Consider the following 23,197-nt stretch of genomic DNA (forward strand, 5'->3'; position numbering starts at 1 on the left):
AATCAGAATTTTAAAGTTATGACTACTGTTTTGTAGCACATTGTTGGGTGGGACAGAATTCTTAGAAAACTTCGATGGATAATTGGGGATAAAGAGAAACAGCCAGGATGCTAGAAAAACTTAGGGAGTTTCCCATCATTCTTGCCATTTTCCATGGCTATGCATAGTTCCTCTCAACTGGACCAGCTCAATCTTTGCTTTAAGCTCTTTATCTAATTGGCTTTTCTGCCCAAGCTGTGTGGGAAGCTCCCTCCTGTTGCCTTAGTCTGCAAATCCATGTTAGATTTGCAACACCTTTTCCAGGTGTCGTATGGGAATGGTGGATGAAAACTGCCCTCCATAGTTTGGACTCCTTCAGATTCCTGTGCCAGCGGTTGGTGGTAGCTGTAGTCTGTGCCTTGAAGACCACTCCTTTGGTGTCAGCTGGTTCCAGACTGCCCCCATTCCCTCACTAGGCCTTCAGTCCTGCCCTTTGGACACTGTTGGAATATGCGTAACAGAGGAGTCTCCATCGAAAAGCAAGGCTCCATGAACCTGTCCCTCCCAATAAAGAATGGAGCTACAGGTGAGGGGAAGCTTGAAACACAGAACACTTGAAGACAGATGCTTGGCAAAGAACGGCATGCTAACTTCTGGGTTCTGAATTTGCACCTAGGATGGGAGGGACCTAGAAGTCATGTGGAGGACAAACACTTGATGGAGATGCATGGTGGAAAGACCAGCTTCCCCCCAGAGAAGCTGACAATGGCAGCTGTTTTGATTTGTACTGTAATTTTGTTTTTGTCATGTAATTTTGTGCCTCCTTTTGCCCATTTTCTATGCTTCCCTGAGGTGCTTCAGACTTGTAGCAATCTTTCAGCCTGCCTCAGTTACCCAACTTTGGGCCAACCATGTTTGGCTGGGCAACTGGGTGTTTCATTGATAAAATTTTCTTATTTTTTCCTTTCTTCTCACTAAAACATAACCTAGTAATTTAGTTTATCTCAAAACATCTTTCCTTTAGAACAGCAGCCCATGCCCCACCCCCGGACATTTCCACCATTTGAGACTGGTGTGTTTTAGACATTTAGTATTCTTTAGCATAAAAAGGGAGAGTAAAGAAGGGAAAGCAAATGGGAAGACATAAAACAAGGCCATGCTTCAGCGTGGAGTAGGGTTGGAGTGTCTAAAGAACATAAGGCATTACTGGGGAGGTAGTTCCCTTTCTGGTGAAGACTGGTGGCTCCCAAACCTAGAATTAGTCAGAATTCTTTTTTTTTATTAAAGATTTATTTATTCATACAGAACTGGGGTACAGGCCAGAGGCTCAGGCGCGGTGAGAGGCTTCACCAGAGACAGAGTGGGGAACAGAACAGGCAGATCTACGAAGTACACTGCTGAGGGGAGCAGCGGGCGGGTCAGGAGAGGTCTGCCACGCCATGTGGTCACCTCTGGGGTAGGCGGGAATCGAACTCATGCGGAAGTGGCTCTAGCTTCTCAGTGCTGTGCTTTAACCCACTGCGCCACCAGGGAGGGCCAGAATTCTTTTTTAAAAGGTTTATTTTCCCAAGGCTGCTGGAGGGTTAGAACTTTAGAAACTGGAGATGCCATCTCTTGGCAAGGCGCTGGCTGGGATCAGAGACTCTGGGAGCAATCAGAGGTGATTTGTTCGCCCGCTTCACAGGTGAATGTAGCCGATTGACCTGGTCCGAACCTCTTCTGTAATAAAGCACAGCATCATCATCTCAATCCACAGGGCGCTACATCCTTAAGTGAGTTTGAGTTCTGAGGAAGACCCTCCTTCCACCAGCATTCCTAACACTTACAACAAGCCCTGTGCTTGCAATGTGCTGTTGTGGTGACCTGGGAGATGCGCATTATGAAAGAAAATCCAGTTATTGGCCTGATGTGTAGAAGAAACCAATGATGTTGAGGACCCAAAGAGAATCACGATTTCACAAAAGTTTAACAAAAGTTAGTACTTCCCCCTGACTCATTAGATTCTGTGGTTTCTGAGCACAGGGCAGAGGGGAGAACAGCCTTCTCACAGGCGCCCTCAAAACGCTGCTTCTGGGGCTACAGCCAGGTCTACATAAGCCATGGTTCCTGGAGGCTCTCTCTGGGGCTGCCACTCTCTGGGGTGAGTTGTGATCCAACTGTGAACTCCGTTTTTTTTTTTTTTTTTGAAGATTTATTTATGCATATAGAACAGAGGAGCAGGGGCGGTGAGAGGATTCACATTCACCAGAGACAGAGTGGGGAGCAGAACAGGCAGATCCAGGAAGCACACTGCTGAGAGGAGCAGCGGGTGATCAGGAGAGGTCTACCGCGCCGTGTGGGTCACCTCCAGGGCAGGGATCAAACTCATGCTGAAGTGGCTTTAGCTTCTTAGTACTGTGCTTTAACCTGCTGAGCCACCAGGGAGGGCCTGTGAACTCCTTTTTTAAGACGCAAAGTCAGGCAAGACGTTGTAACCGATTGAAACAAGCGCCCAGGTTTAAAAGCCAATCTCCTGTGCCTCTGTGGTTCCCCTGGCTCTGTCCTGCTGGGACAGCCGTGTCTTTGAGCAGGCGACAGAGTCACAGTCCAGGGACACAGGCTAAGATTTAGAGGAGGGGCCCTGGCTCTGCCCGGCCCTGCGAACCCCTGGCCCCAGCCACCTTGGTGGGCGGCTGAGCTTCCACATCTGGGCCTCCGGTCACTGTCACCCAGCGCTGGGGGCTGCGGGAGGACTAGGCACGACACTTGTGAACTGTAAGCGGAGGCTGGCTATTGTGACTTGTCCACAGAGCCCACCCCGTGCCGCATTAAATTCATTTTGTTGAACTTCATCTGTTTTAAGGACAAAGTTAAATAGAAAAGCGGGGTTCCTGGGCATTTACCTTGGAAACGTCACCTCGCCTCCATCGTCCGGGCTGCTGCCTCTGACCACAGACATCTGCCTGCTCCAGCTTCCCCGCCCCGGTGGCCGCCAGCTCACCAGGTATCCTGGACATGATGTTCTGAAGGCCGTGAGGTGGGAGCTCCCTCTTGGCCGGAGTCCCTCACAGGGGCACAGGGCAGTATGGCTCCTCCCTGGCGCCCCCTGCAGCCTGCTCACAGCCTGTGCTGCTTGAACTGTGTCCAGCAATGCTGACACCTGGGCGTTATCTTGTACACCATGGTCTCTTGCTGCTGCCATCTATGGGAGAGGATTTCTTTCTGGAAGGCTCCGCGGTGGGTATTCACAGTCCTTACAGAGGTTGGATTCTGTTACTGCCATGTGGTTTTTTACAGGGCGGTATACATCGTCACCCAGGAAACATTCTTAAGTGTCCTTAAAGGGTTCTTAAGTCAAAGTCCTCCTAGCTGTCCCCTGCCAGCATTGGCTGTGACCACAGGAATAGAGTGGGTAAGACATGTTCGGAAGCGTGGAGGGTTTTCATCGTAGCTGCTGGTCTCCTCTGGGGCTATTGCATCACTGCGTGTGTCCTAGATGGAGGTGGAGGGGGTTTAAGGTGGTTATGGACACAGGGCTGGAGGTTGTCGTCCTGGGCCCCAGCTGGCTGGGAGACTCACAGACTGTGTTTCCATTGTTGGCCTTGGGCCTGAGTCTGGGCTTCAACGAAACACCAGCAGTACAGGCGCATGCATGCAGGTTTTCTCTGCCCAGACCTTCAGCTGAAACAGACAGGCTGGGAAAGGACCGTGGTTGTTGGGGAGTAGAGAAGAGAGCCTCCCCTGGAAGGCTCGGCCCTCCACCTTCTACGTGGAGCTCAAGATAAGATACGTTGCCATAACACCATCACACCGTTCATCTCTCTGCCACTGGTTTGTGGGTTTGGTCCCCTCCACATCCCATCTCTCATGTCCTTGTCACCTAAGGGTGGTCGTGACAGGGTGGCTCAGAAAAGACCTGAGTTGTTCTTTCATGTTTACCAAGGGGTGCCTTATGATGTCTCCCTGTTCTCCTGCCTCTGGGGTTAAAGGTCATCATATTTGTCAACAGATTTTCACATTCGGTGAAACAGAAGGGGATGTGGACCTGTCATTGAGTACTCGCTGCTGCAGCTCACAGAAATCCGCTCCTGTCGGCAGGATCCCCCACCCCAGGACAAAAGTCCTGCTCCACGTGTCTGCTGTGGGGCGGGCCTAACACTGCGGTCGGGAGAGTCCAAGGTAGTATCAGGGCTACCACAGTAGGTGCTCAGCCTGCTGATTTTATGTTCTGCAGTCAGCAAGGAGGTTCTCTGATTATACTACACCCTTCCCGTGGCAGTACCTCAGGCCTGACACGTTTGTTCAAACTTGCCTCAGGCCTTATTTTCTGCCAGCCAGTGGTCCTGGTGCAGTCGTGCGTGTCTGCGCCTTTCCCATGCTCCTCAGCAAGCACAGGCTCACCCGTCAGTCACCTGGACTAAGCACACACTGCGCGCTCCAGGCCGTCATACTGTGGACTTCTCAGGCTCAGGGAGGCGGAAGCTTGGCATCTTCTTGATAATCTTCATGGCCACCTCTGCGCCCGGCCAGCTTCACCTTGGCAAAGGCTCGCTTACCTGAATATCAAAAAAAACTTCCCATCTGAGTCTCTTCAGCAACAGGGGGGGCCATAGCCCCACACCCGGGCTCAGCCGGTCCTCATTCCCACCCCGCCCCTAGACTCCGCAGCATGTCTAGGGCCGTGTAGTAGACAGGAAGGGTTATCAGTCAGAGGGGAAACTGGAGCCTAACGATGGCCCAGAGCAGTTACTGAACAGGCGCAAACTCAACAGTCGTTAGCTCTCATCTGCATACGGAGGCGGGGCTTGAGGAATGGTGAGAAGCTCGAATATACTGTGCGCTGGTTGGAGAGCTTTCCATTCAGTCAATCGTTGGGGAATAATGCTGACTCATTCAGAAAGAGAGAAATGTTTAGTCCAAGACTAGCTATGACCCACTTCTGTGAGCACAGAATAGGAACCTAAAAATGTGCTCTTGTGTGTATGCTAACATTTGTTCTTGTTTTTATTCCAATAAATGCCTTCCATATGCAGGCGCTGTTGAAGGAGTATATAAATCAATTGGGCAAAGCACCCCTGTCCAGCTGATCCTATAGGAGACACCTTGACCATAATTCTGCGGATGTCTGTACCATGCGCTTATATTCCCTCTCAGACCCACCCATCACTGGAAGTCAGACTACAGTTTCTTGTATTGATCCAATTTAAAAGAGAGTGTTCAGTCTCTTGTGGTACATAGCGAAAACATGCAAACAGATGAACTAAATCAAACAAGAATAAACTTTTAGACTGTAAGAGCAAATATGTTCCGCTGTCAGGGGCATTGAGGCTGGTAAATAACCACTGTGCAAGAACTGACATGCATAGAAGATATCTCCTTCCAGTTAAATAAATCTTAAACCCTTCTCTTGGGAGAATTAGAAATAATTATTAGCATGGAATTTGGTGGTTCATTAAAAAATGACTCACCGAGAATAACTGAATACAGTGAAATGAAGGAAAGGACTACTTAATTGGGAAAGACTTGTGTGGATAAGGAGCGGAAGACCTACTGAAACAAATGGACACAGAGAGCCAGCCAGACCTTGAATCCTCATGCAATGTATTGGATATGAAAGGTCCCTGGGGACAGTGGCCTCTGATAACTCAACTCTAGTTGATGGGTGCAGCTACAACCTATTCTCTTCAGTGCACACTTTCTAAGCACTAATCTTATTTTAGCTATTTTTGTAATCTGCATAAACTGATTTATCTCTCAATGACTTGAGAAATCCTGGTTCCTTTCTGCTTAATTGTTGGTTAAATTTGTCTTTTTACTGCCCTATTTTATTAAAAGCAGCAAGAAGCTTACCAGGCTGTACTTCAATATTTTGCTTGGAAATCTGAGTCAAAGACCCAAGCTCATTAGTTACCAGTTCTGCTTTCATAGGGCTGTAGAGCACACACTTCAGGTAATTTCTCTCACTAGATAACAAGAATCTCCTTTCTTCCACTTTCAAATAACTTGTTTCTCTGTGTCTCCTGAGCCCTCACCATAAGCAACGTTAACTCACATGTTCTCACCAATAATCATCCTGAGAAGATTCTCAGGCTAAACTTATATGTTGCAGGCTCCCTGTTGGGCTGGCTAATCCTATCACCTGAAAAATGGGTTAGAGTGCACACATATTCAATAGGGGAGAAATGCATTCCAATGAAGTTGACTTAATGACAGTTATTACACACTTGAAATCTCCCAGAATAGTGATAGGGAGAACTGAAATCTCTGTCTCCTGCTCATACTTCAATACAAAGCTATCTGACATACAAACTTAAGGCTCACATCAAACTATTTTCTCCCATTTCATAATGGCAGCTATGTCCCTTCATTACTCTTCTGTGTGTTTTTTTTTTTTTTCACTTTCTTTTGCTTATAGACTTTGTTCTTGGCAATGAGATTAGGCTATCAACCAGGATTCTATACCAGTTACTCTTTGCCAGGACTCACATAAATAGGACTTTTCCTTATAGTTCAGTGTTTTTAAAGGAGACGGAGGTGGAGTTGACAAGCACAGATTGAAAAGCAAATTGATAGTCTCAAATAAAATCCACCAGGTGAGCTTTTTGATAGATTGGGTTAAGGAAGGAGCAAATTCAAAGATGCCTTTATGGATTTCTACACTTGCACTTAGGTAAATGGAGTTTCCACTGAGAGCTCTGGAAAGTAGGATGTAAGTAGTTTTAGAGTCAGAATGTGAGGTTGCTTGCAAATCAAGACACAAGATTTGCAGTTAGATTGAAAGTAATTTCAACAGCCTGAAGTCTAGTGCCCTAGAGAAAGAATGAAGGGCAGTGAAGCTGAGGAGTTCCAGTTCACAATTCCCAAGTTTAGGGTGGGGGGAAGAATTCCCTCTTTGTCTTTCAGATTTCTATCTCATATTTCCATGTCAGTAAACATTAAGCAGTGTTTGAGAAGATCAAGGGAGAAGAAAAGATGCAAATGAGATTATGTAAATTGACAGGGTGTCCCACACCCTCTTTACACCCAGGACTAAAGGCCACCTCCCTTCTGGGGGGAGTCACCAGTCCTTCTTCAGGTCTATAAATGCCCAGTCGCATCAGAAATTACTCAGACTGGCATCAGACTGCCTCAGTCTCCTTGAAAGGAAATCTACCTCAAAGACAAATTGGAAAAGGAGCCAAAAGCTACCAAGACCACCAACCCAGGTAAGGAGGGAGCTGTGACAACGTGGGTACAGGTAAAAGAGACAGACAGAGGCTTTCTGAGCTTTCTGCTTCCGTCAGGACAGAAATCCTGGACTTCCAAAGGAAATAGGATTTCTATTTGCTTCTTCAAATAAAAACATGCCATTTCATTCAGCACTATGTTTCTCAAGAGCATTGCCCTATATAATAAATTTTGTTGAACTTGATACACTCATTTCTCACTCTTGCCTTTTTTTCAAGGATTTAGTTATTTATTCACTACAAAACTGGAGTGTAGGCCAGAGGCAGGGGGGATGGGGATGAGAGGACCCATCAGAAATAAAGGGATACAAAACTGGTGGATCCACTGAAATATGCTGCCGAGGAGCAATGGGTGAGATAGGAGAGGTCTATTTGGGTTAGACAGCTGAGTTTTAGCCCCTCCACTACAAGGGAGGCTCCATCCTAGCCTTTGGAAGTTTATGAGTGTGTATAAGGAAAATGCCTTAGGTAGGTCTTTGTCCTTGATATACATGATTCTGTTTGTCATGGGTTACAGGCCCTTCCTTAGTTTAACACAACTTTTTTTCCCTTGTTAGCTGATGTGGAAGATGTCTGGAGGACTCTCCTGCTGACGCCAGACCTGGACATACATTCCCACCACTTCTGGAAGTTGTGCTCATCCCTGACAAAGAGCGCCCACTGGTCCAGAAGCGGGTGAGTGAACCTCCCTGAGCCAGGGGACCCGTGATTGCCTGGGCCCCGCCTCCTGCTGGAAGCTGATTCTAGAGCTGAGGGGAAGGACAAACACTTGTGGGGTTGCAGCTTCCTGGAACCCTGGGAAGCCCCCTACCCGTGGGGAGAGTAGGGGCTGAGGAGACACCTGCCTCTCGCCTCTCCCAGGGGCCAGAAGACTTGCTGAAAGGGGTTTGCCAGGAAGCGCCTCGTGCACCATGGCTTTTGCCGCCGGCCTGGTTGAGCTCCAAGCAGAGACCAGCTGCCCCGTCTGCCTGGACTACCTCAGACACCCAGTGACCCTGGACTGTGGCCACAACTTCTGTGGCTCCTGCATCCAGCAGCGCTGGGAAGACCTCCGGGACATCTTCCCCTGTCCCCTGTGCCTCCACCACTGTGCTGACAGGAGCCCCCCCAGGAACACCCAGTTGAGCCACCTGGTGGACATTGTCAAGCAGCTTCCTGGCCAGAGAGGCCCAGGGCAGGAGGAGGAGCCCCTGTGTGAGAAGCACTCCCAGGGGCTGACCCTGCTCTGTGAGGAGGATCTGGAGCTGCTGTGTCCCAGGTGCAGGGTGTGCTCTGACCACCAAGGTCACCTCCTGATGCCCCTGGGGCCAGCTGCAGCCAGGCACAGGCAGAAGCTCAAAAGCTTCCTTGAGCTTCTGAAGTGTCAGGTTGAAGTGGCCCAAGCACAGTGTGAAATGCAGATTTCAAAATCCATTGAATTGAAATGGAAGATGGAAAACCACAAGGAAGAATTAGGCCCCGAATTCAAAGAGCTTCTAGTTTTCCTGAAAAGGGAGCAGGTGGCAATTGATGCCAGGATGCTCGCAGAGGAGATGGTCGTGGGCCAGAGAGTCACGGAGAACAAGAGCCAGCTCTTAAGCCACCTGTCCACGCTGGAGGATCTGCTCCTTGAAATCCCAGAGAAGTGTCTGCAGGCAGACCTGGATTTGCTGGCGAGCGTCAAGACGCTCCACAGCAGGTGTGAAGACCTGCAGCCACCAGGAGTGTTCTCCTGTGAGCTCCAGAAGGAGAGCTGCCCTCTCCCTCCTCACTACCTGGGCCTGCACAACATCATCCGCACCTTCCAGGCAGATCTGACGCTGGATCCCAAGAAGGCCCACCCGGGCCTGCTTGTCTCCAGAGACAGAAAAAGTGTGACCATGAGGGCAGTGCCGCCAGAGCTCCTAAGGGGAGCCCAGGGCCTGCTCTCTTACCCTCGGGTCCAGAGTGGGGAGGGCTTTGAGGCTGGCAGGCACTTCTGGCAGGTGGAGGTGCGAGGCCCAGGGGTCTGGTCGCTAGGTGTGTGCAACGACTCTGTCTGCACGAAGGGTCTGAGGTCAATATCCCTGAGCCCTGGGTCCTGGCAGTTTCAGCCCTCCCTGTGGGCACTGGGTCCAGAAACCCCAGAGCAAATTGTGCGGATTGGGGTGTTTCTGGATTATGAGTTGGGGGAGCTCTCTTTTTTTGACCTGAATAACAGGTCCTTTTTGTACTCATTCACTGACATTTTCACAGGAAAACTGACGCCCTGTTTCTCCTTTGGCACTTCCTCAAAATCCCTCACACTCAGTCTGCTGTCTTAGAGGTGCGGTGAGCTACTTGGAGGCAACTTTGGGTGTGGCTTTCTCCTCCGTGTTATTGAAAGGAGGACTCATGATACATATTTGATTGCACATATGAAGAATGAAATCTTTGCGGACTTGCCCTTTGATCCTCCTCTTCATCCCTCACCAGGAAAGGCTGCAAGAAGTCCAAGTGTTGCTTAATGTAAGGAGCAAAATGAAAACGAGTAAATGCCTAGCAGTTACAGAACCCTCACCCAAAATCTCATGCTGTGGCAGAAATGCATTACCTTGTGTCTTCTCCCTCAGCTCTCTGACATTTGGGACCTACTCTGATAATCTTGCAACTCTCCCTATCAACTCTCATTCTGTGAATATGTGAATAATAAACTTGGTCATAACCGGCTGCTGAGTGTGACTTGTTATTATACTAAGCAATTACAAATTTACTTTTTTTTTTTTTAACTGAGATAACATTGGTTGACAAAGCTGTATATGACTTAGGGGAATAGGTTCACACTTCATCAAGGCTGTCACCCCAGAGCCCATAGTCCTGTACCCTAGGCATTGGGCATCTCCCCCCTTTCTCCTACCCCGACTCTCCCATTTATAGGCTCCATTCTGCAGTAAAACTTCTGGGGTTAGTTTTGGTTGGGTTTTTTTAGTTCCTTAATTTTGTTTCTCTGCAACATATTTGCCTTTTTTCCTTCTGACTTGCATCATTTTGCATAATCCCCTCCAGATCTATTTTGTCTTTACAATGGTAAACAGGAAAAAGAAAACCTCTAGGCACAGCACATTTCAATACAATACAGAACATGCTCAAGTTACACATGCATGATAATATGAAATCTACCTTTGTGTATGTGTATATAACAGTCTTCTCAAAAGAAGCCCGAGTCAGAAAAGAATGGCTGTGTAGGGAAGGAAAATGGAGACCTGTGTTGTCCGAGCACTTTGCTTTTCAGTCATACATCTAAATAGTGCCTGTGAGACACTATTTAATCCCTACAGGAACCCACTGTTCTCTAACCAGAGCAGTGTCTACACGTAGGGCACCCATAAGCCTCTAGTCTCTCCCTGTTCTCTGGACAATTCCTGTAGGGTCTCCAGATGGGATCTTTACATACTGGGCTTCTACCTCAGTACCTTCCCTCTAGAGAGAGCTGATAAAAAGACTTGCGTACGTTAAGTCTATGAGATCCCTTCTAAAGTTGACGAGATCAGTTAAAAGTGTGCACCTGCCATTTTGCAACGAGTGATTTCACCAGGAGCAGTGGGCAGAACCCAGAGGTCTCAGTGGCTTCAACCAGAGGTTTTGCTTTTTTGCTCCTAGAGAGGCCTGGGGCGACTCCGGCTCCCATACTGCCCCTTGAATAGCAGCCCAGGGGTGGAGGGAAGAGTCTGGGCTGCTCTTCTCCCTGGAGTTGAGCAGGTGGGGAGGTAAAGAGCCAAGGATAAAGGAAGAAACCTGGTGATGAACTCATGTGCTGGAGCAAAGTGGGGAAACCTTGTGAGTTCAACATGTGAGCAGGTGCTCCTGAGACAGGCCAAGTCCAAGATCTTGGGAGCTCAGAGAACTCAAACTCAACCAGATAAAATTTCAAAATTTGGACACCAAGACACTGATAAAATCTGGAAATGGTCTCAGAACTGTGGTAGAGGGAAATGACAATGGCTTTCTCTGAGGCAGGAAGACACGACCATAATGAATCTTTTCTTATCCTGAAGATTTATTTATTTATTCATACAGAACCAGGATAAGGGCCAGAGGGGCAGGGGCGGTGAGATGATTCACCAGAGACAGAGTGGGGAGCAGAACAGACAGATAGACAAAGTGCAGTGCTGAGGGGAGCAATGTGTGAGACAGGAGGGGTTTATTGTGCCATGTGGGTGACCTTCGGGGCCGGGGATCAAACTCATGCTGCAGTGGCTGTGGCTCGCTTCGTAGTGCTAGCCATTGTGCCACCAGGGAAGGCCCCATAATGAATCTTTTGGCAAAGATATAAGCTACTTGGGTACCTTTTCTATTGTCTGGTCAAAACACTGGTTTTCTGCGCAGTGTGAGAGAATCATTTCTTCTTGTTTCGCTCCTCAGTGCAGATGAAAGCCGTGATCAAAGCTATAATTTTTTCATATCAAATGAAGTTGGTCAGGCTTTTAGGCCATTTGCCTCTGTGCCTTACACCTGCAACCCTGCTCTTCTTAAAGTGTATGGTGTGGAGCATGCATGCAACCGTGGAGCTGTGTGGGAGTGTGGGCAAGTGTGCATACCTGTGCCTAGGGGCGAGACCACTTGACTATGTTCAATGGTCATTTTCTGTCCTGAACAAGTTTGATCCATCAGAAGCATTTGATATAATTGATAACATAGGCCTGAAACATTTTCACCTTCAATTCACCCATCCAGCGTTCGTCTTTTTTTTCCTGGTCATGCCTTTTACTAAAGACCCCTAATCTCCATTGCCTTTAGCCATAAGTAGAGTTGCCAGACTCAGCAAATAAAAATACAGGATAATAATTTTTGAAATATTGCATGGAACATATTTAACCCAAAAAGCATTTGTTCCTTTGCTTTCAGCTTGGGTCTCCTCCCTGAACTCTGACCCATATTTCCAGCCTCTGCCTGACAGCTCCCCTCCCGTGTCAGAAGAGGAGCAGCGACTTCTTATGCTCAGCACAGAGCCCCTCTGCCTCAGCCCCACGCAGGCCCCTGCTGCCTCTCCGCCTCTGCCAGTGCTTTCTCCCGTTTCCCAGTTCCTCAGGCTAAAGGAATCTACGTGTCCTTGAGGCTTGTTTTAGTCTCATGTCCTGTGCAGGATCGTCACGCTGCAGGCTTTACTGTCACAGCGGATCCAGAAGTCAGCCACTCTCACTCCCTCTGCCACCAGCATTTCTTGCCTGGATTATTAGAGGAAATTCCTAATAGCTCCCCTGTTTCCTCTCTTCCAATTTTCCATAGCCAGTGCTCCTGGGAAACTACAGGGTCCTCCGACCTTCTGGTGGCTTCCCCTGGACTCAGAAAAGCAGCCTAAGTTCTCCCCATGACCTGCAGGCCGGCAGGCACAGCCCACTCACCTCCTAGGCTCTCTCTGGTTCTCTCTGCTCCAGCGCGCTGTTCTCCTTGTCATTCTCTGCATGCTTTTCATGCATTCTAATCAAATATTTAATTCACTGAAAAATTGTAGTGCTCTACCATATGCTAGTAATTTAGGAGATAAAGTGATTTCAGAAGGCATATTATAACTCCCTCCTGGATACAGAAAAGAAAAAAAAAACATGATTGCAGTAGGTCTTATAATTTCCCTGCAGTCTCACAGCATGACTAGAATACTTTTTAAAAATTTGAAAAGATAGTTACATAAAAATATCTTCATCTCTATGGCAAGTTCAAGCATAGAGAAAATGCTAGTGAGTCACTCAGAAGAAACAGACACTCTTTCACACCCTTTTCCTACCTTCTCTGCACTCCAAGGCCAGGTATAGTTGGGGACACAGCCATGCTGGTTAAAGATGACATTAATTAATTCACCCCATAACACCCCATTTTTGCTCCTGAACTGTGCACAGTGGCCTGTTGTATTCAACAGAGAACGGTGATCACTGACCTGCCAAAGGTCACAAGCATGGAAGCCACTGGCAGATAAGAGCAGGAAACGTAACTCACCCCACAGCTGATGCCAGTTTGTTCTAGACTAAGCTTCTATTCTGGATCCATATATCTTCAAAGGTGTCAGACTGCCCGCATAACGTATGATAAGATCAATACAAAGAAAAATCAAGGGACATGGGTGATTGATTGCATAGCCCAGAGCTCTAAAATAGAACTGCCTGCTTCCCTGTGAGTTAAACATTTGGACAAGTCCGAAGGTGATTATTCTAAAATTTTACTATTTTGAAATAATTATATAGTCACAGGAAATTTCAAAGATAGTACAGAGAAGTTTCCTGTAACTGTCATCCATATTCCCATATAACCTATCACAGCCAGGAATTAGCTTACAAACAATATTTGAGCATAACCTTCAAAGCCTTTATCTGTAAATACTTCAGCTTGTATTTCCTAAGAGGAAGAGTTTATGCAGCTACAATGCAATTATGGAGTTAAGGAAGCTTCATTTTAGTTTTATTATCTAATAAAGAATGTATATTCAGATTTTTCCCATTGCCCTATGCTATTGACTTCATAACAGTTTTTCTGCCTAAAGCTGGTCAAGCTCTGGGAGAAGAACATTCTGTATGTGAGAAGAACAATAAGCTTCCGGCCCATCGTTTTAAAAAAGATTTATTTTATTTATTTATGCATGTAAGAGCAGGGGTGTAGGCCAGAGGTGCAGGGGGTGAGAGGGTTTGCCAGAGACAGAGTGGGGAGTAGAACAGGCAGATTGACTGACATACACTGCTGAGGGGAGCAGCGGGCAGATCAGGAGAGGTCTGCCACGCCATGGGGTCACCTCCCTGGCCAGGAATTGAGCTCATATTTTAGTGGCTGCGGATAGCTTCATTGTGCTAGGTCTTAACCCGTTGTGCTACCAGGGAGGGCCCTAATCCCTTTTATAATAAACTGGTAATCCAGTAAACACTGGTTTCCTCAGTGTTGCCAGCCATATAGCAAATTAGTCAAAACTAAGAAGGGGGCTCTGGGACCTCTGATTTATAGCCAGATGGTCACCGCACAGGCGACAATGGGTTGACAATGGCTGCCTAAGTAGAGGACAACCTTGTGGGTGTCCAGTGGATGATATTACGGTGACAGGACCCCGGGGTACTGAGGAACCTGGGAGAGTCTTGATTTCTACACAGGAAGTAATCATGTGGGAGTCAGCAGAGGTGACTTAGAAATGGAGCTTTATTGTAGGTGGTAGTGACACAATGCTGACCTCAGTTTCCCTCAGCTAATAAAAGGACACACACACACGGAGAGCAAATGACTGCATGAGTGTTTGTGTGTGTGTGTGTTTAGTAGATGCTCCCGATAGTAGATAAAGGAGAAAAGAGAAACAGAAAACTTCTGTCAGAAAATAATTCAAAGGAATGGGAAAAAAAAAATTAAGATGAATTCTGAAGAGTTTAATTAAGGCCTTCGAACATTTCTGCCTTAGGGAAGTAGAAAACTATTTAAATTTATGTGTAATGAAATCTTACACTTTCTTGGTCTATTTATATGACTTTCCTTCAGGTTAGTGGTAATAGATATAAAATGGTTTTTGATTGAATTTCTAGAAATATTATTTGTAATGTCATTTCAGATTTGTTTCTCGTAAATACCCAATGAAAATTTTTAAAAATATGTTTCGTGTTGGGGACAGAGAAAGCAAACCTGCTGTGTGCCTTCGCTGTGGCTATTACCTCAGTTTCCTACCATTTGGCTGAATTACCATTATAATTGGATGAGTCAGGTGCTAACATCCCCCTTCTACAGTGGAGCTAAGGACTCAAAGATTGAGCATAGTGCCTGGTTCTTTCTAACTGGCACAACCAGATTTTGAATTTTCACTAGCTTGACTACAGAACCCATGTTCTTGTCAAAATCCCAAGAAGATTTTGTCTCTTCACAGACTGAGAATTTGGGTAAGTTATGTAGCTTGAATGAGGCAGACTAAATCATGCTCTGAATTTCCATAGGAATCTGGAAATGCACGGAGGAGTCGTTGCTGGCCAAGTTTCTCATGGAAGGAAACACAGAACTCAAATATTTTCTCCTATTTGTAGTTTTTATTTGGAACCCTTGAACTATGCAGGAAAGAGACTTCTAAAATCACTTAAAATCCCTGGACTTGTGAGGCAGGAATATCTCAGCAATTCCAAGCCAGTTTAAGTCACCAAATTTCGCCATATATATACCAGAGGATTCAAGGAAAGGGCAAGTGTACAGGGTTCTTGATCACCAAGGAAGCTTTAAGGCCATGGGAATGCATCACTATATTCTTGGTTTGTTTCAGAAGAGCTGAATATCTCACATCAAAAGGCATATTAATTTTTTAACTTATAAACGCAATAAAAGTATTTGAACATTCATAGTAACATTATTTTTTTCTTTTTCTCCATGGTTATTTCACTGAACTGTCATGCATTTGAAGGTAGAAGTGTAGTATTGAGAATGCAAAGGGCTGTTGTCAGATTATGGACACTGGAATAGAGATAGAAATGGTTGGAAAATGGAAAATACCTCTTGTTTTGTCCTACATTCCAGAATTCAAAAGCTCACACATTCTTTCACTTGTCTTTCCAAACCTAACTTCTCATATTTCTTTTTGCAAAGCTCTTTTGTCTACCAGGGTAAATTCCATCCCAAAACAGACATTTTTATTATGACTCCCATTACACTTGGAATGTGTCCCTATTTCCTCTGTGCGTGCTCTCCTTTCATAGAACACGCTGAATCCCTACGAAGACTCCTTTGTGGTTCTTCATGTCTGTCTGCTCATAAATTACCATTCTGCTACTTCAATTATTTTTCCTTTTCTGGTCTATTTTCACATGTTTTTAATCCCTTAATTCATTTGCCTTTAAATTATTTGAGAACAAGGGTTGTATCTTACATGTTTTTGTATTTTTAGCATCTATCACTTAATGTGGATGATGATGGTTGATGATTAACAGGTCCTGACAGTTTAGCTCAGGCCCAGAGAAAAGCTTGCCCTTTGACCCTGTTCTGCCCTAATCCTATCTCTGGCAACACCATTCGTTGTAATATGCTTCTGTGAAACATAGAAATGTAATTTTTCAGATTCCACATCTAAGCAAGTTCATAGAGTATTTGTCTTTCTCTGTCTGAATTATTTCACGTAAAACATTCTATGTGTATTAGTCTGTTTTGTGTTGAAAGCTCCTTAATTTTGAACACCTTCCAAAACCTTACAGTAAAAATTGTTTACTCCCTCTCCCTACATTTTGTATTTCTGATGTATCATGGTATAACTTTATATTTATCTACTCACATAAAACATATACAATATATTCGTATACAAATAATACAATAATGCAATAATTATTTGACTTATTATTGCAGCTTTAGTTAATTCTACTTTTGTCTTTTAATCTCTATGCTTGCTTCAGAAATGATTCATCTCACAAACTTTACCTGTAGAACCTTTGAGTGAGTTTTTTCCTTCCTGCATTTTCTTGTTAAATATTCATCTTAAAGGGGATATTTATCTACTTATTTAAACGTGCTTAAAGTAGATCTCAGAAAAGATTCTGAGGGGATGTTAGTTAAGTTGAAAAATTAGCTTGGCAACCATAGTGATTATATGTTTACATTCTAGTTTTTTCTCGACGTTTTATTATGTTTTGAAAACTTACCACTGGAATTTTTTTATTGATGTGAAGAATGAAAGTTTATTAATGTAAAAATTTGGTGCATTCACAAGGCATTCTCTGCGGATACTAACAAGATGCTTGGGGTGAGCAGACCCTGCCTTTCTGATTACCTGTCATTGACCATCAACACCAGCCTGAAGCATGCAGTGGAATACGTTCGCCACTGGGTGATGCTCTTGGCTCGTGCTGCTTTTATTCTGGGCTTTTAAGCAATAGAGCAGCAAAAACAGGCTTGCCTGAAAGAAATTTCTACCAGCTCCACCACCATAGGTGATTAGGATAGTTTCTTCTGAGGATGAAGGCCAGGAAGGAAGTGGTTGGGATGTTTATGACTTTGTAAGAGCCAGTGTCTTGCGTTGTCAGATAGCTTCCTTTGCTGGCAATTGCTGACACAACAAATTCATGCAAATCCCCTCACAGTACAAAATGTAGTGGTTGTTATTCTTTCTGGGTGCTCTGTGACATGGTGCTTTCACTCAGGTATCAAGAGTGACCGAATGTATGTTTTAAATTATGTTAATTTACCCCGCCATTGATTTTTTTTTTTTTTTTGCTATTTTCCATATTTGTTTTCTATCACCAGCATTTCTCAAAGTGCTGTGGGTTTCTTTTCTCGTGTCTTTTTTGTTTTGTTAAATAAAATTACCCCATGAAGAAATGCTTCATTGGTATAACAGGTTTTGGGAAAGATTAGATGCTAATGCCTTGGAAGATTTGCAACACACACCAACATATTAAAATATATGTGAGGTCTGAATTCATTTCCATAAAGTCATATGACAACTGAACCCATTTTAGTAGAAGATTCATTAACACTTAAGGAATCTATCCTCATTTTGTTCCTAAGATCTACACGAATGGTCCATTCAAAATAGTTTCAATTGTACTTGAATGTGTTGATGTATGTCCTCACTGTGAGGTGATGTTTCCCTTTATAACACAGACCAAGCAAAGATTTAGTGTATAATGGAAACTCAATAAATGGTAATCCTTTTGTGGATGCCTGTGAAATTCAATTTTTGAATTGAATTATCTATGTATGGATTCTATGGATTGCAGCAATTCTTTCTAAAACCATGTTTTAATGGGAAATTGAATCTAACACCAAACATAACCAACTGCATTAGTAATCAGGCTTTCATAACTTAGCACCAAAATGATGACCACATTTTCATGAAGGGACAAAAGACTGAAGCACTTTCACCTCTACTCACCATTTATTTTGCATTTCATTGTACTTTCACTGTTGTAAGAGAAGTTGCTAGCAATTTTTAAGAGACTCATTTCCCTTGTGAATAATCATTTGTGATGGGCCATAAACCATAAGCCATAGCAAGCCCATAGAAATGCAAACGCACTGAGTATCTGTGCACTATGCTTTCTCTTCCCAGGGAGTCATCCTCACTAGCATTTTCTGGTGTGCACGTGCTTACGTATCCTGCCTTTGGGGGAAGTGTCATGTATGTCTGCCCCTGCTCCCCTGAGCATGAAAAAGAAAAGAGCCACGGACCCCTGCAGGAGGTGGTCTTGTTGATGCCCTGGTCAGGACACTAAAGAGAGGGACCCCCACTCTATTCCCTTCCTTGTAACTTGACTCCGCTTCTGTTGACAGGGGTTCTTCCCCAAATAACACAGCCTCTGCTTGATGTGCAATATAAGCAGATCCAGGCTCAAAACACTGTGTCTACTCTTTCTAATGTGTGCAAGAGGAGTGGGGAGTACCTCTGAGCCTTCATTTTCTTATCTCTGAAATGGGGTAATAAAATCTACCCACTGGGCCACTTTGATGATCCAGTGCAATGATGTGTCTAGTGAAGCAATAAATTGTCATGTATTGATAGGTAGCCACTCAATAAATATCACTTCTTTGTTTTCTGCTTTTCCTGTTGTTTTTTCTTTCTGCCAGTATTACTGGCAACAATAAATTAAAGAATTGTAGAGAGCAGGATGAGGATAGACTAATGATGGAAGACACTGCTATGGCCTAAATATTTATGTCCTCATGAAATGTGTGTTTGGGAATTTCCGCGCTAATGGTATTAGGAGGTGAGACCTCAGAAGCTTATCACAAAGTTAGAACTCATGATTGGGGCCAGTGCTTTAGACACAGAGGCCCCGTGGAGCTAGTTTTCCCTCCACTAAGTGAGGACACAGCAAGCAGATGTCCCTACAGCCCACAAGAGGACCTCACCAGAACCCAGCCTGCTGGCACCCTGACCGGGCTCCCAGCCCCCAAAACAGAGAGGCTTCATTTCTCTGCAAAGCCACAGCTAAGAAGCTATCCCAAGGACACACAGATGAAACTATAAAATAAGCCACGCACAAAGGCACTCCACTCATCAATTATTGACTTAATCTAACATTTGAAACTCACTCCCCATACTGGATGAATCTGATCAACTAGTTCTCCTGAAACCTTACTATGGTCTTAACTGTTTATCATTTTCTGGCTATTGACAATTCTATATACGGAATGGACCCTGTTATCCAGGCAGGGAACTATACGTACATCAGTAGGCTTATGACATGGAACAGAATGTTAAAATCCATTTGTAGGAAAATGCGTCTATAGTTTATGGAGAGTTTCCATTTCATATGTGGAACCAAACCACTGTCCTACCTCACTTCTCATTGGGCAAATAAATATTAAAATATTTTAAAAGTTTACAACAAAGGAGTTATCAACTTAAGTTTAAAATAGCAATAAAGTAAACGACATGAGAGGCAGTGTCTGGTAATGAAGAGCCCACCATGTGGCAGGAGCCAGAAGGGGTTTGAGCCCTGGCTCTGTTCTTTATTAGCTGGGTAATCCTAGATGTATGAGTTAATATTTCTAAAGTTTAATTTCCTGAACTTCTTCTGAAGGTAATTGTAATATTCCCTTTATCTAGCAGATGCTGGCATTAATTTTGGCTGCTAGAGTGTAATTCTTACAAAACTGATCTTTTGCTCTTTGGGGCAATATGATAAAAAGAAATTTGACAATGGGAAAATAGGTGAATTTTTTTTCTCTAAGGTAATTATAATTTGAGGTTCATTTAGGTGAAATAATATACGCTTTTAAAATAGCTTCTGGAAATGTGCAAAATATAGCAACAGACAGTTCACAGAAGAAATGCATATAGTATATTGATATAGGGGGCAAAAAATTCCAACTCACTGAAAAAGGATATAAAAACTGAAACGATAGCAAGAAGACAATTCTTGATAAGATCTGAAAAGATCCAAAACGTTTACCATATTATCTACTGGATCACACTGTAGAGAAAAGGACAGTTGTGCATTTTGCTGATGGATTCAAAGTGGCACAACCCACAGAAGTGAATTTGGCATTTGCCATAAAGTAACACAGGCAACAACCCTTTGGAAGTTGATCACGAAGGTAGAACTCATGACTGGGGCCAGTGCATTAGACAAAGAGGCCCCGTGGAGCTAATTTACCCTCCACTAAGTGAGGACACAGCAAGCAGATGTCCCTGCAGCCCACAAGAGGACCTCACCAGAACCCAGCCTGCTGGCACCCTGACCGGGCTCCCAGCCCCCAAAACAGAGAGGCTTCATCTCTCTGCAAAGCCACAGCTAAGAAGCTATCCCAAGGACACACAGATGAAACTATAAAATAAGCCACGCACAAAGGCACCCATGAAAAGACATTTTGAAATTCCAAAAGTGTGAGACATAGAGACTAGGTCAAGAAAGAAAGTCATGTCTGGGAGTGATGTAAACAAGATGGCCAAATAAGACAGTCCTTGGTCTTACGCGCTCCCTGCCCCTCCAATAACAGCAGTTGGCACACATCCATGGATAAAAGCTTCTTTGTGGGGTCTAGGTAGAAAACTGTGGAAACCTGGTACAGTCCAAGAAAGAGGGGGCCATTTGAGAACACAAGCACACTCCTGGGTTGCTGACTGACTCTAATCCCAACTCTAGGCCCACAGATACCTGCATATTTCTGAGGGGTCAGCTACAGTCTTGTTTAGTCCTGGCACCTGCTCCACATGTCAAGGAACCTAGGAGGAATCGTGTCTACCTGTGCACTCGGTAACTGATTCCTTGACCCTGCAATGCCACAACTGAGAATCTAGACCAGAAGATGATTTTTACAAAAGAACATAAAATCATCTCTAGGATCATATAAACCTCCAGGATTTACAGGTAAATGTAGCAGTAAGATCCAGAAACACACATATGTATATATGTGTGTACATACACAGGTATATATCTCCCATAAAAGAGGGAGATTAAATATAGATTGATTTACTTCTTACATTGGCAATAAAGAAATACCAGAAAGATAAATCAAATATTAAGTATCTTATAGGTGAAATGGAAAAATATATGCAATAGAATTAGAGATGAAACATCTCTGCATATCTATTTTATTATTGAATTTTGGCTTTGGAAATCTATAACTGTATTATATACTTTCCTAAAAGATGACAAAAAATCCTTGCAAATAAAAAAGGAAGGTAAACTTAAAATGAATTTGTAGCAGTTAGTTTTTTTAAGAAGACACAGAGAAAGGGTTTTGCCAACTGATTTTTAAAATTATTTGGATTATATATTTTTAACAAATATATAGTAAGGAGATAGTTTGCTAGTTGTAATGTTGGAATTATTCATCTGACTCACTTTTATGCATATTGTAAGAAAAGGATAGTGAACGTGCTAGAATAATTGCAAAAAAACTTTTGACAAGGAAGTCACAAGTATAAAATTTTAAAATATAAGAAAATATAAAACATCTATAATATGTGGGTAGGAAATATTAGCATGAACCTTTGAAATTTTTATTTGAAATTGCTTCTTCTAGATTCGTCCACTGAAAAGGCTTAAGAGAAATAAGTCATTTGAGTGAAAATGAGTTCATATCCCATTGACTGAGATTTTGATCTTTTAAAACCACTCCTACTGAAAAGAAACAGGAAATCAAGAGTAATTATTACATCCAGGTACAAAGGAAAAAACATTCCAATGATGCTGGAATTTTTTTTTTATCATGCTAAGTAGTAAAAGAAAAGAAGCTATAAGAGACAAATTGTAATGCATATCCAAAAGACAAAAGAAGTTACTCCAAAGAAGGGGTTATTAGAATCTTAAAAGGAATAATGAATGGGATCTGTTAAAAGGAATAATGAATGAACCTGTTTAAAAATATATATATTATATGAAAACCTGGAGATTCAAACCGATACTTAAAAGAAATCAAAGCTCATCAGATACCACTGTCAGTAACTACAGAAAAACCTACTTACCAGAAAAACTGCAGGGCCAAAGGAAAGAAGTAGCCCTCCCACCTGTCTTTCCTTGTGAGCTATAGAGTCATAGGAAACTTTGCTGATGACTCTCCAAACCAGAATAGCATAACCCTCAATTGATTTTGGACTTTGGATTTTCTTACATTAAGAAGAAATGTGGGAAATATGACTTACGTGTTATATAGTTGTGGCATTGGGCAAAACCACACTGATAAATGGGAGTCATGAAGCAGGCTGCAACAATGCTGCTGAAGAGCAAGATCCTGGCCTTTTTATTGATAGAGTAATCATATAGCATCAGTTACATGGATAGGAGGACAAGGAGAAAAATATGGGTGGAACTAGAAAATATCATCTAAGGCTTGGGGAGGCATTAGTCTGCTCACCAGATAATCGTTACCAACTTGACGGCCAGTGTAATCGAAAATACACCCCAGGCCCTCCCTGGAGGTGCAGCAGGTTAAAGCATAGCACTAAGAAGCTAAAGCCACTTCCACATGAGTTCAATTCCCCGCCCTGGAGGTGACCCACATGGCGCAGCAGACCTCTCCTGACTCGCCCACTGCTCCCCTCAGCAGTGTACTTCGTCAGTTGGCCTGTTCTGCTTCCCACTCTGTCTCTGGTGAATCCTCTCCCCCCTTGCACCTCTGGCCTGTACCTAAGTTCTGTATGCACAAATAAATAAATCTTTAAAGAAAAAGAAATTACACCTCAGACCCCAGGCCATGGTTCTAATCTTATCTTCAAGGCATTCCGCTGTTCAGCTTCTCGGGTCCCTTGCCTACATCAGTGCTTGGTGCCCCAGGGGGTTCCCAGTCATACCTCATGATGTATGAGTCGGGAGTAAGTTTATGCATCGGTCCCCAGGCCTTCCCGGTCATACCTCATGGTGCACACCTTTCCCAGGGCGATCAAGGATTTCTGCTCTTGATTCATTTGAAAGGTACCTTGTAAGGTTTAGCTATGACTGATTAATCTGTTTCTCAAGGGCAATTATGACCTTGTATAGGAACGCAGAACTTCAGGAAACAAAAATGGTGGCCACTTAAGCTTAGCAGACCCACTTATAGTTTCTAAAAAGGAGATTCAAGCTTTCTCTCTCCCTGATTCCACTACCAGGAAGAATTAGGTAACACCAGGCCTACGCGGAGGCCTTTTCTTGCCAGGAGCA

At 44.1% G+C, this 23,197-nt stretch overlaps 2 protein-coding genes across 2 annotated transcripts in view; both read left to right on the forward strand.

Moving 5' to 3' along the window:
- The window catches only part of CWC15 (CWC15 spliceosome-associated protein), a 9,087-nt gene extending 1,224 nt beyond the window's left edge, over positions 1–7,863 (forward strand). The window contains exons 2-7 of the mRNA XM_004685219.1: positions 424–565; positions 1,736–1,751; positions 2,822–2,995; positions 3,990–4,137; positions 7,103–7,163; positions 7,742–7,863. Coding sequence (XP_004685276.1) covers positions 424–565; positions 1,736–1,751; positions 2,822–2,995; positions 3,990–4,137; positions 7,103–7,163; positions 7,742–7,863 — 663 coding nt within the window. The remainder of the gene's footprint in view (positions 1–423; positions 566–1,735; positions 1,752–2,821; positions 2,996–3,989; positions 4,138–7,102; positions 7,164–7,741) is intronic.
- A 232-nt stretch (positions 7,864–8,095) lies between these two features.
- LOC101623804 (tripartite motif-containing protein 60-like) lies at positions 8,096–9,466 on the forward strand. The gene has a single exon (XM_004685220.1). It carries the CDS (start codon positions 8,096–8,098, stop codon positions 9,464–9,466), a length of 1,371 nt encoding a protein of 456 aa, XP_004685277.1.
- The last annotated feature ends 13,731 nt before the right edge of the window (positions 9,467–23,197 follow it).

Source organism: Condylura cristata, unplaced genomic scaffold (genome assembly GCF_000260355.1).
Source record: "Condylura cristata isolate star-nosed mole 26May11 unplaced genomic scaffold, ConCri1.0 scaffold00018, whole genome shotgun sequence".
NCBI lineage: Eukaryota > Metazoa > Chordata > Mammalia > Eulipotyphla > Talpidae > Condylura > Condylura cristata.

Coding starts and splice junctions, on each gene's coding strand:
- LOC101623804 (XM_004685220.1), top strand. CDS start 8,096: ATGGCTTTTGCCGCCGGCCTGGTTGAGCTCCAAGCAGAGACCAGCTGC.